Consider the following 16402-nt stretch of genomic DNA (forward strand, 5'->3'; position numbering starts at 1 on the left):
CCACATCTATTTAATCCTCCCCTTATTTCCTTCGGCATCCCAAAACAAAGTTAAAAGCCGAATTTTATTTTCACACAACACAAAGGGAAGGCAACGAAAAGAAGGGGAAAAAAAAAAAAATTCACGCTTCGTTCGTGTGTTTTGGATCGTTTCTTCGCAGCTTGAGGGCGAAAGATTAGGGTTTGGGGCCGCCATGGACATGGATTCACCAGAAGCAACCAACATTTCCGCCCCCGGCTCCGACCCCTCCCCGCCAATCAAGGTTCTTTTTTTTTCTCGGTTTTCCATTAAAAATTCCAGCGGGAATCGGTCGTTTTTGTGCTTTTGTTTGCTCATTTTTGGGTTCCTGCTCCGAGATTCTGTTTTTCTTGGCCGTCGTACTTAGTAACCCTAGAAATCTGCTGGAAAAGTCTCTTGTACAAACTTTCGAGATTATCTCTTGATGTCCGTGGCATTCTTTACAGTAGATTTAGGGTTTTTGGAAGGCATTCTTGGCTCACGCTGGTATTCATTTTGATGCAAAATTAGCCCTTTTAAGATATTTAGTTAGTTTTTGCGGATGATGCTTTGCTCTAGTTGTTACCGCACCACCTCGTTCCTTTCTAAAGTAGTGCTTTGAGTTGGAAGAATAGTTCCGATTGGCTATTCTGATTCGTTTTTTTAAGATTTACTTCGAAAAAATAGGAGATGCTTCTCTAAGAATGTGATGATGATTTGCACGATGACAAACATTTCTTGGTCTGTACTGTGCGTCTTGTTAAAGGATGATGATTTTGCATGATGATAAAATTGCATATTCGTGTGTAAACTTTGATCCTTGCTTTTCATTTACATGGGTGGTGCAGTTTCTGCTCTCTCTAACAATTTTTATTTTAGATTTCTGACCCATTTGACCATTTCATAGTATTTATTTTTCATCTATCACTTGTCTATTTTTTTTTTTTAAGATTTTGTTCCCATCCTTTCTGCAGCGTTTGATGTTATGATTTCGGTTCCATTTCATTTTGCAGGAATCACCTTTCTCTAGCTATGTTAACACTTTGTCACCATTTCAATATTCTAATTTGGAGCATGGCTTGCAAGCGTATGAAGATCTTAGTTTTCCATCTCCTCAACCTGTATTTACATCACCACATATTTCTCTTCCTAGAAAAGATACTGCGAGAAGGTACCAAATTTTGTCATACTTTAATTTCTGTAAGAAGAAAAATATCTGAAGGATTGATTTGTTACAAATCTTTCATTTTTGTTTCTGTCAGTTTCTTATCACTACCCTTGGTTACCTCGGAATCAGTGGTTCAATTGAGCTCTAGAATTCATGAAGGCGATGGCAATCCATCTTCTAAGGATGAAAATAGTGGTGATTCTTCAAGTTTTGTTGACACACTTTTGGAAGATCCACTAGATAATTTTGATAAGGCTTCTTGTAAATTTTCAAGCCAAGCAAAAGAAATGACTCAAATTGTACATGAAATTTGCACTAATGCCAACGTTAATACTATGGAGTCTTCTAAGAATGATTTTGCATACTTGAATTCTGCTACTTCTGCTTCAGCTTTGGTAGATGAATCTATAGATGATGCTGTGGGGCGCTCTGATCCATCTAATTTGAACTCAGAAGTTATAGTTGTTCTGCAACGTCCATTAATTGACTCTAACAGTACCCTTGAACTGAATGATCAAACTTGTGAATACCATACACAAAAAACTTCTGATCATAAGACTACTGAGCAGTTCACCTCATCTGATGTTGAAAAAGTTTTCTCTGGTACTGAAGCATATTTTCCTATTGAACCATCTTTAACTGATGGTGAGACAAAATCTGTTGATGCTGTTGAGATAACCAATAAAATTTCACTTGATGGGCAACCAGTATCAATCATCAACAATAACCCCACAGATAGTATTCATTCACTTTTGGCACCAACAACAGGGGAAAAAGCTGAAGTAGATATGGTGGATCAAGATTTGAATACAACAACCAAATTGACAGGTGTAAGATCACAAGGTTTTTCACAAGTCTCAGATGAATTGCATTCAACCCCTCAATCCTTTGAATTGATTCAGGATTTTCAAGATGTTATCAAAGATCCTGATGTTTCACAAGATAAGATTATACCATCTGCTGACAATCAGATTCCATATGATGAGGTACAAATTGGCGTTCACATTCAATATCTTCTACTTTTGGTTCAAAAAAATAATAACATAGATGACTTTTGTAGACTAAGAGTCAGTAAGATGTACAAAGGGTGCATGATCTGTGTACCAATTCTATGATGGACCTATTGTTCGACTTGTGCTGATAACGGGATGGTTCAGTAAGCACTAGCATTGTCGATCTAATATTAGATGTTTTTATTTAGCTCATCTTAATCCCACAATGTATATTTGACCCACAAAACACTGAAAAGTTACCTTTAAGTCCATATTTAGAAACAAAGTGAAAAAATGGTGCAATACTTATTTTCCTTTATCCACCGTGTGTTGATAAGTTTGGTGATGAAACACCGGTCACTCCTGTCTTGTCTTGTATGGCCTAGCTAGGAAGTCCATTGTCTACTTGTATTGGCGTCTATATAATTTTCAATAATCTCAGCAATAGTTATCTCCATCTTGTATGATTAGTGGTTATCAAACACTTTTTCCATTATGCTGGATCTGATGATTATGGTAGTGAATGTAGGACATTGCTCAGCTTCAGCGTGGGATGCGGAAGCGTCTTCAGTTTGAGGCTATCAAAAATACTGCATGCCAAGAACCCAATCAGAATTTTACGTATGATCTCTCTGGTGTAGAACCATCGGATGTTGCTGCCCACATGCTTACTTCAAATGCTTCTCATGCGGAACCATTTGAAACCTGTGGGATGAAGCAAGGCTCTCATTCAGACACTCAAAGTTTCATGCCCGATTTGATGGTTAAACCTGTGGGAAGTTCTTCCTTGCTAGATCCTAGGCCATCTCGTATCGGCTTGCACTTGAACAGCATTGGAAGTATTGGTATGGTAGCTCAATTAATGGGAAAGGATTCATGCTTGGAAGAAAGTTCATTTCTTGGCAGTAATGATCAACTTTCACAAGGTTCAGACATGGAGTCAGTTTCTACAGGCTTAGTAGGACAACATACAGTCGCATTAACTGCAAATGTCCTGAACCCATTTCTTGAATGTGCTAGTGAAGACACTGGAGCCAATGACATTGAAAATCATGTTTTGGAACTTCCAACATCTAGCCATCAAACTCCGCAGTATGCAAAAACTGTACAATTTTCTATGCAGTCAAAGCTTGCTGAGCAATACATAACCCCTCGTAACTTGAAAAGGCCACTTTCTAAAGATGATGACAAGTTTGATAACTCAAGTCAGTCTAGTTCTAGAAAGAAAAGGTTACTATCTCCATGCAGATAATTTCAGTTTTCATGGTTCTTTAATCTTTTATTACTTCCAATTCACTTTGTTTGCACTCTGAATTTATTAGGAGGAAGCCATCTGAAATTGAAGGTCAGAAGCGTTGCAGTTGTAAGAGGTCCAAATGTTTAAAACTGTACGTATTCTCTAAACCTGCCTAAATTTTTTTTCACTGTGGTAACTTCATGTTTCTCTCTTCAGTTACTGTGACTGCTTTGCTGCTGGGATATTCTGCACAGAAGTTTGTGGTTGCCAACAGTGCACTAACAAACCAGAAAATGAGGATGCTATCCATGAAGCCAAACATCAGATAGAGTCTCGAAATCCACTTGCATTTGCACCCAAGGTGGTTCTTTGTGTCAGTGATCCTCTAAAAGACAGTGAAGTAATAATAATAACTCTTCAATGTTGTTTCTCATGCATTATTTCTTCCTGTGGAACCACATTAAGTTTCCAATTTTGCAGGAGACTATGGGGGCAACTCCAAATTCTGCAAGACACAAGAGAGGATGCAATTGCAAAAAGTCACTCTGCCTTAAGAAATATTGTGAATGTTATCAGGTTGTTTCATAACTAGATATGCTAGCAATTTATTTACTTTTCTCTTTTACTAGGCCTTAAGTTTTTATTTCCTGTTTCTTTCTTGAAGACTGGTGTTGGATGTTCATTTGGATGCCGATGTGAAGGTTGCAAGAATCCTTTTGGCAGGAAAGAGGGTAAGATCTGAGTTATTTCTTTTGCTATATAATATGATCACTTGCTGGTTACCAATAGAGATTAATATCTCCTAAATTTGGTCTGAAGGACGAAGAGAAGATGACTTGTTTTATTTTATTTTAATTTGTTGATTATGGGAGAGCTAAAACTTGAAATCACTACCTTTTTTACTATGATCTAAGAACCTGTATGCATGCTTATGGTGCATAAACTTTATGTTCTTTAGTTGACTTATATAATATTGCAGTTCACACCCATTCTATTTATTTTCTTCTTTTAATGACACACCTATGCATTAGAACTCACTTTTCTGATCATTATAAGTTGCTTTCACACTCGTAATCATGTGCCCTTTCATTTTGTCCATTGCATTTTACCTATTGAGTAATCTTAGCTGATGGTTTGAATTCCTTTCTCTGAGGTTGGTTCTGAGTCTCATAGTTTTTCTTTAGCTTCCTTCTTCTGGTCCTGTGAATCTGCAGATCTTGCCAGTATGCTTTCTGAACTATTATAACAAACTGAGTGTTTCTCACTTAACACCTAAGTCTCTTGCAAGAGGCTTTTAGTTGATTAGCCACTTGCATCTTCACCAATCACATTTCATCTTCTGAGTTTCATGCTCTTTCAATGCTTAAAAATGCACTTTGGGATGATTAGAATTTTATGTATTTCATCTTACCTTTTACTTAGAAAAGCGTGTTTGATCATATGATGCTGATTCTTTCTGAATCACGAAACTGAAAATGTACCTTTATCAATACTTTGAAACTGACAATCTAGGTGACTCATAAGTATTTCCTTGGCACTGAGGTTGCCTAGTTGGGATTTTATATTTTACAACAAAAGTAAATGGTTATTATGCTTGATGCAGTTGGTATGCTACTAGATAGATGGTTGCAATCTCATGAATCATAATGTTAGAGTGATGCTAAGACAGGGAAAGTTATTATTTGATCTATGGGAAGTATGAGAGATTAGTTGGGACAATCACTAGACGAATCATTTGCCATAAGGATGATCAATTAAATTGTCAACACCATGTACTGATTCTAATGCTTTTACCGAGCTATAAATGTGATTGGGAACTTTGCCATTTCCAATATTTCAAAAGAGTATGGAACATATAGACATTGTCACCTTATAAGGGGAAAAAATTCAACCCAAGCAGATTAATACTTCAAATGTCAATTTCAATGATTAATTAATAGATTGGCATCTAAATTTTTAGAGGTCATAGAATGAAAAGGTCCTAAAATTGAATATATTTGTATAAGTTGAGGCTCTACAATATTTTTGAACTTGCTTAAGAGTCTTTTTTTTTTATCTAATTGCAAATTGGTAAAGAATTGTAAATATACCATTCATTTAGATGAAAATGTAAAATAACAATAAGATCATATTTATATATGTAAAGGTTGAAAGGACCACTTAGGAGATAGAATTGAATGATGTCTCCTGATTGAGTCTATTAGTTAAGCCAATATTTTATCAATTCTTTTATCATAGTGATCAAAAGTCAAAACTTAGATTTAATATTGCATTTATCGTAATAGATGAAGAATGAGTCTATTAACTAAAAATATAAATTATTATTATTATTCCTTTTATCTTTTGAGAAAAAAATCAATATATGACGTGATTATAAGATATTTAGTATATCAAATGAATAATGTTTTAGAAACCCTAGAGCTGGTTATATTTGCTGTGGTTACATATGTTGCAGGGATCATAACATATGCTAATGCTATCCCTTTACATATTTAGTTTTAAATAGGTAAGATCAAGTGCACGTTTTGCACCCTCCCACCCCCACAGACACCTCTGATTGCAGATTTGAGGCAGACACATATGCGTCCAGAGATGCTCTCCTATCGGATGACGATCTGTGTCTTTGGGCGGTCAGGGAGCATGATGGTGACAAAGGCTGATACATTATATGTGGAGGGCCTGAAATCGTAATTTTGTTGGTGAGGACGTATAAAGAATATTCAGGAGCGTGTAGTTTATATATATATATATATATATATAACATTGAAGGAAAACATGGGATCAGAGTCATAACGATTCTTGGACTTGGAAACTTTGTATGACTGCACAAAAATTAGATTACCTAGATCTTGCCTTTTAATCACGAATTGTAGTAACAGTAGATAATACCAAACATACTTGTGCATACTTTACATTCTGATCAGGCACACTTAAATTCATTAACAGACTTACTATTAAGTCTAGGCTTATCTCTCACTATCAATTACTAGAACTGAAAGTAGAAAACTTACTTACAAATCAACTCCAATAACAAAAACTTTTATCAGAAGTATTACGAAATCTTGATTACTTAAAAGCCTCCTCAAACTTAATTACCCAAACAGTACAAACAAAATTACAAGGAAGGAAACTCAAAATTTACAAACAGACTCTAAATAATTATTATTTCAGTCAAAAGAAGTCATAGTAAGTAACAAAACTCAATTGTATGAAAAACTAGATATGCTGCAACACTTATCGGAGGAACTTAAATATAAATGAACAAATTAAAATATAAAAATTCCCATTATGATGAGGCTATATATATATATATATATATATTTATTTATTTATTGAAGGAAAACATGGTATCAAACGATTCTTGGACTTAGAAACTTTGTATGACTGCACAAAAATTAGATTACCTAGATCTTGCCTTTTAACCACGAATTGTAGTAACGGTAGATAATACCAAACATACTTGTTCTATTAGAAGCAAACTACTGGTGCATACTTTACATTCTGATCAGGCACACTTAAATTCATTAACAGACTTACTATTAAGTCTAGGCTTATCTTTCGAACCTCACTATCAATTACTAGAACTGAAAGTAGAAAATTTACTTACAAATCAACTCCAATAACAAAAACTTTTATCAGAAGTGTTACGAAATCTTGATTACTTAAAAGTCTCCTCAAACTTAATTACCCAAACAGTACAAACAAAATTACAGGGAAGGAAACTCAAAATTTAGAAATAGACTCTAAACAATTATTATTTCAGTCAAAAGAAGTCACAGTAAGTAACAAAACTCAATTGTATGAAAAACTAGATATGCTACAACACTTACCGGAGGAACTTAAATATAAATGAACAAATTAAAATATAAAAATTCCCATTATGATGAGGCTATAAAATATAGAAAATATTTTTCTACTTTAAAAGACGATGGTTATTGTCATTTTGAACTTATAGAAAAGGAGATTAAATATAGGTACAACAAAACAACTTGATTATAGCTCTTATTACTTCACTTCATTATCGCTTAACTGTAATTGAAACAAAACTTTTTCAACTAGAACAACATACTTCCCGAGGTTTTTATTCGAGTGATTTTACAGAAGCTTTTGCTAAAATTAGTAGAGACTTAAGTCAGTTATCCTTAGGAAAACCACTTCTTAAAACTCCACCAATAACTTTAAAATTTTTAACTTATAACCAACCTAATGAGTCAATTTTTAACTCCACCAATAACTTAAGTCTTACATGATACTCGCTTCTCCGATATGGAGAAAGCTATTATTGGACTTATAGAAGTTGATATAAACGCCAATTTAGGCATTACCTACTTATGCCCAAATTTTAATATGACCATCCGAGACTTTGTTAAACATATTCAAATCCACATTCAAGCTAAAGGTTATGTCCAATTTCAAGGTGATAATCTTCAACTTGACATTATTTTTTTTAGGAAAAACAATGAATCATATGCACAATCATTTTAAAGTATTTGTCACTGATATGATAGAAGCCTTAACAACAAAAGGAATACATTTTCTGAAACCCAGAGAATATAATTTTGAAACTTTAGTAGGAATGGAATGGAATATTAATTTACAAATTCAGGACACCACTTTACAACCAACTTCTTCACTCATGTATAAGGATAGAAACAATTAACATTTGGTAAGATTTTATGGATATCAACCAACGACTCTAGCACCTAAAATAGAAATAGAAGAACAGTCAGCCACTCAACTTAATTTAATGAATCAAGCAGTAGATCTTACGCAAACCTTAAGAACTTTTGGCTACAAACATCTGCATCTTACAAAAAAACTATATACTCCAAACCACATATCGACTCAGAGAAAAAAGAAAAAGTACTTATGAGGTTAGATTACCAGAAAGTACAATGAAAACTATGGATTATGGTCAAGGACATCCACCAAGAACAAGAATAGTACCTTATACTAATAATAATCTTTTAGTGCGAACCATAGGAAAAAGAAGACCATCAGAAATGATGTTTTTTTGGCAAAGATGTCGTCCTACTTAGTATAAATGAATGTGACCTTCAGTTATACAATACCTACTTAGAACAATGGATAGTTTTTGTCAAATGAGACTACCAAGTGAAACATGAACTTGACATAGAAATAGGTGATGCTATGATTAGGGTAGGAGAAAATTACTTAGGAGATGTAGTTAGAACAGCTTGAAAAGACTTTAAACTTTATTTTCCTGAGGAAGTTACTTGAATTGCCACTCAGTGAAATAACATTTTAAATTTCTATTATGCAATCCATAGACTTTTAACGGTCAGAGATGCAAATACTGGTCTTGACATCAGACAAAAAGGAGCCATGAGAACTTTTTAATTGGAATTTACATTAAACCATTTTGTAATGATTTCTTAGCTTTAACAGCTGTATATGGAAATTATTGTAATCCAGCCATAGGAGAATGACATTTTAGCAAACTACTAGGAGAATTAGGAAAAGAAACCACAATAATATGGGAGCCAACAAAAACAGATAAAACATACCAAACAAAGGCAACGTTTACCGGCTCCTAAACCCAAATTCATACTTAAAAAGATTTACTATCTTAGAAAAAGCAAAGAACGTAAACCTTATTTGAATAAAGAAAAACATGTTAGGAAGTTTAAACCAAAGAAAACTTATGCTAACACCATTACGTGCTTTGCCTGCCATAAACCTAGACATAAACTTGCATAGTCGAGAAGCCGAGGTTGTTGGTAATACAAACTTTGATTTAATAGACGTACAATTAGATATCTCTAATACTTCTTCTATTTACTCTATTCTTTCTATCTTGGACTTGAAAGAATTACCAATTGCAGTAAGTAATGACTACTCTTTGATCAATTCCTTCTTAGATCCAACCTATGAGGATGAGTTTGAGGATGACCTTTTATCAGACCTTATGTTTGAAGAAACTTTACAAGACTTTCAGCATCTAACATTTATGTATAACCAATTTATCCCTTAAAACTTAATGGATTTACATTCAGACCAACGAACATGTTCCCATGAATGGACTTTAAAAGAAGGGTCGGATAATTTTCCTTGTTTTACTTGTGGATATTATCCTTCTATCCTCAACCGTGACACTTGTAAACTTTGCAAGCGACAGTGTTGCAATCTCCGTCTTAATACTCTTTTCCAAATATCCATTCCCCAAACTCATATTGTCAAACACAGTACACGAAATAGTTTGTTAGAATCTCGTGTAGCTATTCTTGAAGCATGTCTTAACTTATTAGAGATGGAACTTGCTCTGCTTAGAGAGGGCACTCCTCAGTAGTTTACTCAACCTAGTCCTTCCTTTTCTCCCGAACTACCTTTGGATAAAGGCAAAGGAATTATTCTTCCTGAAGAAGAACCAGACCATACTGAGTTTGTTTTTATTCAAACTCCTAATATATGTAATACTAGTCTTACTCTGGATATTTTTGTCAAGTGTACCTTAAATATTCAAGGACATGAACTTACTTTGCATGCTTTCTTAGATAGTGGTGCTACTACTTCCACTATTGATGAAACATTACTCACCTCTTTTATTCCTCCGACGTTAATAAAAACGACTAATACTCTTTTGAGTACACAATTTGATGACCAACAACTTAGTTGCCATAAATTTATAAAAAAATGTCCATATTCGATTTTATATCAACTACGGGGTGTTTAGTGCCCCCCTTACTCTTTCTCAGTTATGGACTCGTCCTATTCCTCACAAAACCATTCCTCTTATTTTAGGCCTTAATTTTCTTATCTCCCCTGACCGAGCCTTTTTACTCACTAAAGACTATGATGCTTTCTTTTCCACTCCTATTATTTCTCTCATTCTATCTGCCTATTCATAAGAGGTTCACACTCCGAAGCGTGGTGACACCCCTCCTGCCGAAATCTGTAATCCTACTTCCTCTTCTTGTAATCCTACTTCCTCTTCTTGTTCGTGTAAAAAGACACATTTTCCAAACACTTCAATTCGAGGGAAATTCATAACGGAAAATCAATACGAAAAATGGAACTTTCCCTAAGGGAATTCAACAAAAAAGTTGATCTTTTTACCGGGGGAAAACGCTCTTCACGCGCGCGCACGCGTGAACACGGGTACTAATTCATACACGAAAAAATACATCGTAGAATTGAGGAAGTAATTTCTCATTGGTCGTTGAAAGTTTCGACAGACTCGACAAACTCGTGGTTCGAGCGGACATAGAATCTTTCTTCCTCTCAAAGTGTCTTTTCTTTATATTCTAGAGGAGTCTAACTGATACAAAGAAAACTTTAAAGGCAAATTCCAAAGCACAGTGAAACACAGTGCAGCGATTGTTTGGATATTTGAAGCCTTTAAAGTTGAACCTCTCTAGTCCAGTCGCCAAAGGGCCCTGGTTACTTAGTGCCTCGTATAGGACATTACCATTAGTCCTCGCTCGAGCCCACGAAGCAGTTCCGGTACAGGGACGAGTTAATTATAGCCCTTGCACCAACTGAGCAATCCATCCCATGTATTATACTTTGTTTTCCTGAATTTCTTCATTTAAGTGAAAGAAGCCCACGCACCCACTCTTCTTTCCCCCGGGGTAACTCACTATTTTAGGACCCTTGACTTAGACACAGACACTTATTATCAGGATTGTTTCAACCCCACTTACTTATATACTTTAGTGACTAGGATAATCTTGATGTCGTAATTTCTAGACTTGAAAAAATAGAAATTATTGGAGAAAATTCTACCAAATATTGGAAAAAAGATAAGGTATATTGTAAATTAAATATTATCAATCCTGATTTAACTATTAAGGCACAAGATTTGAAATATACCAATTGGGAGGTTGAAGAATGCAAAATGTATATTACTCGACTCCTGACATTAAAAGCCATACGAGGTCAGATTCTAGACATAGGGGTCCTACTTTTATTGTCAATAAAGGAGCAGAATAAAAACGAGGACAATCTAGAATGATCTTTAACTATAAACGATTCAATGACAATTGTCATGAAGACGAGTACAAAATTCCTGATAAGGAGCAACTACTTAATAAAATTTAGAAGTCAAAATGGTACTCTAAATTTGATATGAAATCTGGATTTTGACAAGTAAAAATGCACCTAGAGTCTATTCTATGGATTGCATTTTCTTGTCCTGAAGGACATTTTGAATGACTAGTAATGTCATTTGGCTTAAAAATCGCTCCTTAGGTGTTTCAACGAAAAATGGATGATGTGTTTAGAGAAGTAACACATTTTACTTGTGTATATGATGATATTATGGTTTTCTCTAAGACAAAAGAGGAACATTATGCTCATTTACACCGAGTCTTTAACTTCTTTGAAAAACGTGGCTTAATTGTGTCCAGAAAGAAAATGAAATTATCTGTCACACACATTGACTTTTTAGGTAGCATAATTGGACAAGGAACAATAACACTCCAAGCTCACATCACGAATAAAATCTTGGCTTTTCCTGATAAGATGGAAGACATAAAAACGCTCTGATCCTTTTTAGGATTACTTTATTATGCTAGACTATACTTAAAAGATATTGGCAAAATTAGTGGCCTATTATATAATAAAACCTCTCAAATTGGGCAAATATACTTTAATCAACAAGATTTAGATATTGTCACACAGATTAAAAACATGGTGTAACACTTACCCATGTTAACACTACCGTTAGATTCAGACTATTTAGTCATAGAAATTGATGGTTGTGAAACTGGATGTGGTGGAGTTTTATTCCACAAAGCATCTAAGTATGACCCAAAACATCATAATCATTCTACCGATATGCTTTAGGTAAATACAAAGACAAAAGTCATCTTACTTCATTAAACTATGAACTGTAAGCGGTTATTTACTACTTAGACGCTTTCATGCTTTTCATTTGCAGCAAACTAGAAATTATTCTTAGAACAGACTGTAGAGCTATAATAAAATATAGCTAAGACAAAAGATACTCGAAAATGATTTGGATCTAAACGTTAGATCAAATTTCCGGATGCTATCCTTCATAAAGGATTGAGAATAAAATAGGAACATATCAAAGGAACTAATAATTTCTTAGCCGATACTTATCTCGTTTACTAACTTAACATATGTTTTGCAGGATGGATAAACAAAAGAAAGTCTGTACTTATGGTTTTAAAACCATGAAATTTGGTATCCATGAACTTCCTCAATTCGCCAAAAAAGAGGATACTTTTCAATTCTCTATGATAATTCAACTTGATCCAATCCAACAATGTCTAATTGACAACGTCTGTAATATACCCACTTCTCTAGGAATATCCAGTCAAAAAATAGCTATTATTATTGCCCTGACTAATTACTTCTAGACCATCTTACAAAATCTTTGGGCAAAAAGTTCTCTTGCTATATACTATTCTCTCAGGCCCTTATGTTGGCCTATATGCTAATTGGGATGAGGTCAAGGTACTTTTAGCAGTAGATAATAAGCCTTCTTATAAAGACTTTTATTCAATAGAAGAAGCTATGACTTACTGAGAACTACTTTGGACCTAAATTTTATTATAAGCCTATTAGTTCAGATAGATGGAAAAATCCAAAAAGATAAATCTTATTCTTGCCAGACTTGATACTGACTATCTGTTCTATAAAAATTGATGAATTACCAATCACTTGAAATACTTCAAAGCTACAGAAGGAAGGAAAGACATTTTATTTACTGTCAATACTTCACTAGAGGATATAAGAACTTATATCCAAAGTTTGGGTGATACTTCTACTTTACAACATTTTCTTGAATTAGAAGAGGCACTCAACTGGTTCCATCAAAATACAACATCAGGCATTGCAATTACTTATGAAGAAGAAATATACATACAAAATTACTTGTACTAAAGTTTTTCCTCAGTGTTCTAAACAGGACATGATAGACTTAGGCTGTAGATGCCAATTACTCTACTCGTTCAGAAAAGCTAATATTCATTATGAAAAGTTTCAATAAAAGAGTTACCGAGGAAGACTTATTCCTTTCACTTTAATGACTTCTTCTGCAACAACTATGGGTACATGATTTGGATTCTTTACAAACTTTTCCAAAATTACTTGGGAGATTAATACAACATATACTTGAAGAGAAAGAAACTTTTGTCTTATGTACCTTTGCTAGTTCTCCTTCAGAATGGAGAACCGTATACTCTGAACTTGTCAGATACTTAATGAGACTTGATGTACAAGGGTTTAATATTCAGTTACTTCCATTTGAAGATTATCCTTCAAACCCAAACAAAGAATAGACTTCACCAAAATCACTCAAGGAACAACTTAAATATTGGAGAGTCTCTCTCCAAGGCAGTTCTTGGCTCTGGGATCCTTATCAAGATCCTCTAGAGTATATACTTTGGCTGGTGAAACATTCACGGAAAAATTTTATTGGCCAAAAACATTTGGCACGGTCTTCTTTCCATTTGTTTACTCCACTCAACATTCAAACCTCTGCCAATTTTACCAAAAGAAAAATATGGCTTGGTTTGAAAAACAAAAGATAAAAACACCATCAACAGCTTCTACCTCCACTCTACCTCCCTCTATGGGATCGGTTGAAGAAGCTAATCTAATCAATATGATGGAAAGCTGACGGAAGCAATGACGACATTCATCCCAGAAACGTAAGCAGTGACGTCATCAAGCACTTCACCTATGACAATTCAAAGCACTTACCTCACTCAACCTCTAGAACTTTCTTCACACAAGCTAGCAGAAGCACGTCTGAAGTAACTCTCTTCCTCTCTTCTCCTCTCTCATCTACTCTCTACGTTCTAAGTCTAATGTCCTACTAAGATCTGTAAGTAGTAGTTGTCATTTTCTTTCTATACTGCTGTAAATTATATGTTTGTGTAAGATATTTTTATGGCTAAGTAAATCTATTCTCTCTAAGCTTTAGGGCTTTGTTTTCTTTATCTCTCAATCAAAAGTCCTCAGTCCTTATCGGAGTATACCTTTGTAGAAATGTAACTAGCTAAGGGAGAAGAGGGAATTGTAGACCTTTTTGGTTCTGTAAAACCTGTGCTGGCTACCGTAAGACTTGAAGATAGTTGGGGTTAGTAGCCAAAGGACTACTAAACCATTCTAGAGGCTCTCTACTAGGTGAGGTTCACTGGTGAGATTGAAAGAAGAGAAACAAAAACCTGAGGTTTAGAGCAATCCTATCCAACCTACCAGAACGTAAATTTGTATCAAAGCAACTTGACCAACTAAAATTGAAAATTTCTGGAAAATTGAAATATATATATAGGTCTTTAGGTATCTATTCAAATCTGATACTATATTAAACATGAATAGACTCTAAAATCTATTCATGATATACCACTTTTACTTATTCAAAAAAAAAAAGTTATGATCAGGTAATCTAAATGTATGTTGGCACCCAAAGTAATCAAAATTGTCGATCAAATCAATTAGGTTGAAGATTCCTTGGCAAATCATAAACACTTTTTATTTCTTTCTTCTCCTGATCTTCATATTATCCCAATCTTCAGGCCCTTTCTTCTAGTATATCTGTTGATACCTTACTGAAATACTCCTTAATGACAATTAACATACACCTTTTTTTTCTCTACTTTTGCAGGATGTACTGAGATCATTGAGATTGAACACAAGCGCAATGAAGAGAAATTGGATGGTAATCCATCCACCAAAACCAAAGGAAAAAACCCTAGAAGCATGGTGGATTCTCGCCTGTCCTCACTAACACCTTCAGTGCAAGTCACAGGGTTTAGCAGTGGAGTTGATGCAGCCAAGTGTTTGGTGCTTCCTCGTTATTTGACTTCACCAGAAACAAGTGGTTCTGCTTTAGTGTGCTATGAAAGATCACCAGGTTCTCCTATGAATTTGATCAGCAAAGGATCCTCTGAAAATGCAGGAGAAGATTCCATATTGGCAGCCTCGTATGACCCGGACTCGGAGAATGATCTGAAAGTCGACATCTTCTCTCCTGGATGGAATGGTTTTCCAGACATATGCACCTTTAGTCCCTTGGAAAAAAATTCGCCGAGCAACACAAGAGAACCCAAAGTTTTACAGACAAGACTAGTCCGAGCAAATTCCTTATCACTTCATCGTCATGGTTCACCAGTGACTCCACTTCATGAGTTCGGCCGAAGCAAGGTACCTCCGGAATCAGATTCTGACAGCAGGCTAAACAAAGAGACGATTGACTATACTCCTGAAATCTTGAAGGATTCCTGCTTGCCTACCCAGGCTGTGAAGGCCAGTTCACCCAAACAGAAACGTGTATCTCCGCCAAAAAGGCTGTTGCATCGGTTGAGAAGCAGCTCTTCCAGCGGTAGAAGTGGCCGCAAGTTCATACTGCAGTCTGTGCCTTCCTTTCCTCCTCTTACTCCTCACAGTAATAATAACAGAGGAAGTGGTGGCACATGAGTCCTTTCGACACACATCGAATATAAACTCCTGTTATTCACTGAGAATCATCGTCGTGTCGTTCGACTCGTTCCAGCTATGAATGTGTTAGTAATGCAACCATGCATTCCAATTTAGCTTCTCTGTTGGACCCTTGTTTATGTTTTTTCTTCTTGTGCTTACAACTCCTCAGAAAGAACATGCCGCGATTCGGCTCTGCTCCCTGTCCATCAGCTTTGATTGTCTGAAATCCGCCGTCCAACAGAATATTCTCTGGTTTAATATCCAAATGCAGCAAGCGGGCGCAGTAGTCGTGGTGGTGCAAGTATGCTGGCGCCATGTCCACCGCCACCCAGTATTGCGGGGGCCATGGCGACGGGAATACCCACTCGTCTAGACCCCCGTGAAGGCTGCTGCCGAGGAGCCGTGGCCCAGCAGCCACCGGAAGTTGTCGGTGGCCCTGTCGAGGTCTCGCAGCGAGTACTTAGTGGGCAACCCTGTGCCTCGCCGGAAGAAGCTGTACTGAAACCGGAGTTCTCGGCCCTCATAGGACACTCGCCGGAGATCCGATGATCGCCGTCGGTTGACGCCGATGTAGTGGATCGGAAGCCATAG

General features: G+C 35.7%; 1 protein-coding gene across 1 annotated transcript; it reads left to right on the forward strand.

The window, feature by feature from the left end:
• The first annotated feature begins 39 nt into the window (after positions 1-39).
• LOC121991713 lies at positions 40-16011 on the forward strand. Its single transcript, XM_042545729.1, has 9 exons — positions 40-262; positions 1011-1168; positions 1260-2151; positions 2687-3387; positions 3480-3545; positions 3611-3794; positions 3875-3970; positions 4059-4125; positions 14997-16011. The coding sequence occupies exons 1-9, from the start codon at positions 194-196 to the stop codon at positions 15806-15808; spliced, it is 3045 nt and encodes a 1014-aa protein (XP_042401663.1). The 5' UTR covers positions 40-193; the 3' UTR covers positions 15809-16011.
• Positions 16012-16402: the final 391 nt, after the last annotated feature.

Source organism: Zingiber officinale, chromosome 6B (genome assembly GCF_018446385.1).
Source record: "Zingiber officinale cultivar Zhangliang chromosome 6B, Zo_v1.1, whole genome shotgun sequence".
Classification (NCBI taxonomy): domain Eukaryota; kingdom Viridiplantae; phylum Streptophyta; class Magnoliopsida; order Zingiberales; family Zingiberaceae; genus Zingiber; species Zingiber officinale.

Bases quoted from the DNA above. Each gene is read 5' to 3' on its own strand.
- LOC121991713 (XM_042545729.1), top strand. From the start codon at position 194: ATGGACATGGATTCACCAGAAGCAACCAACATTTCCGCCCCCGGCTCC. The intron at 2,152-2,686 runs GTACAAATTGGC...TAGTGAATGTAG, and splicing joins ATCAGATTCCATATGATGAG to GACATTGCTCAGCTTCAGCG. The intron at 3,971-4,058 runs GTTGTTTCATAA...TCTTTCTTGAAG, and splicing joins AATATTGTGAATGTTATCAG to ACTGGTGTTGGATGTTCATT.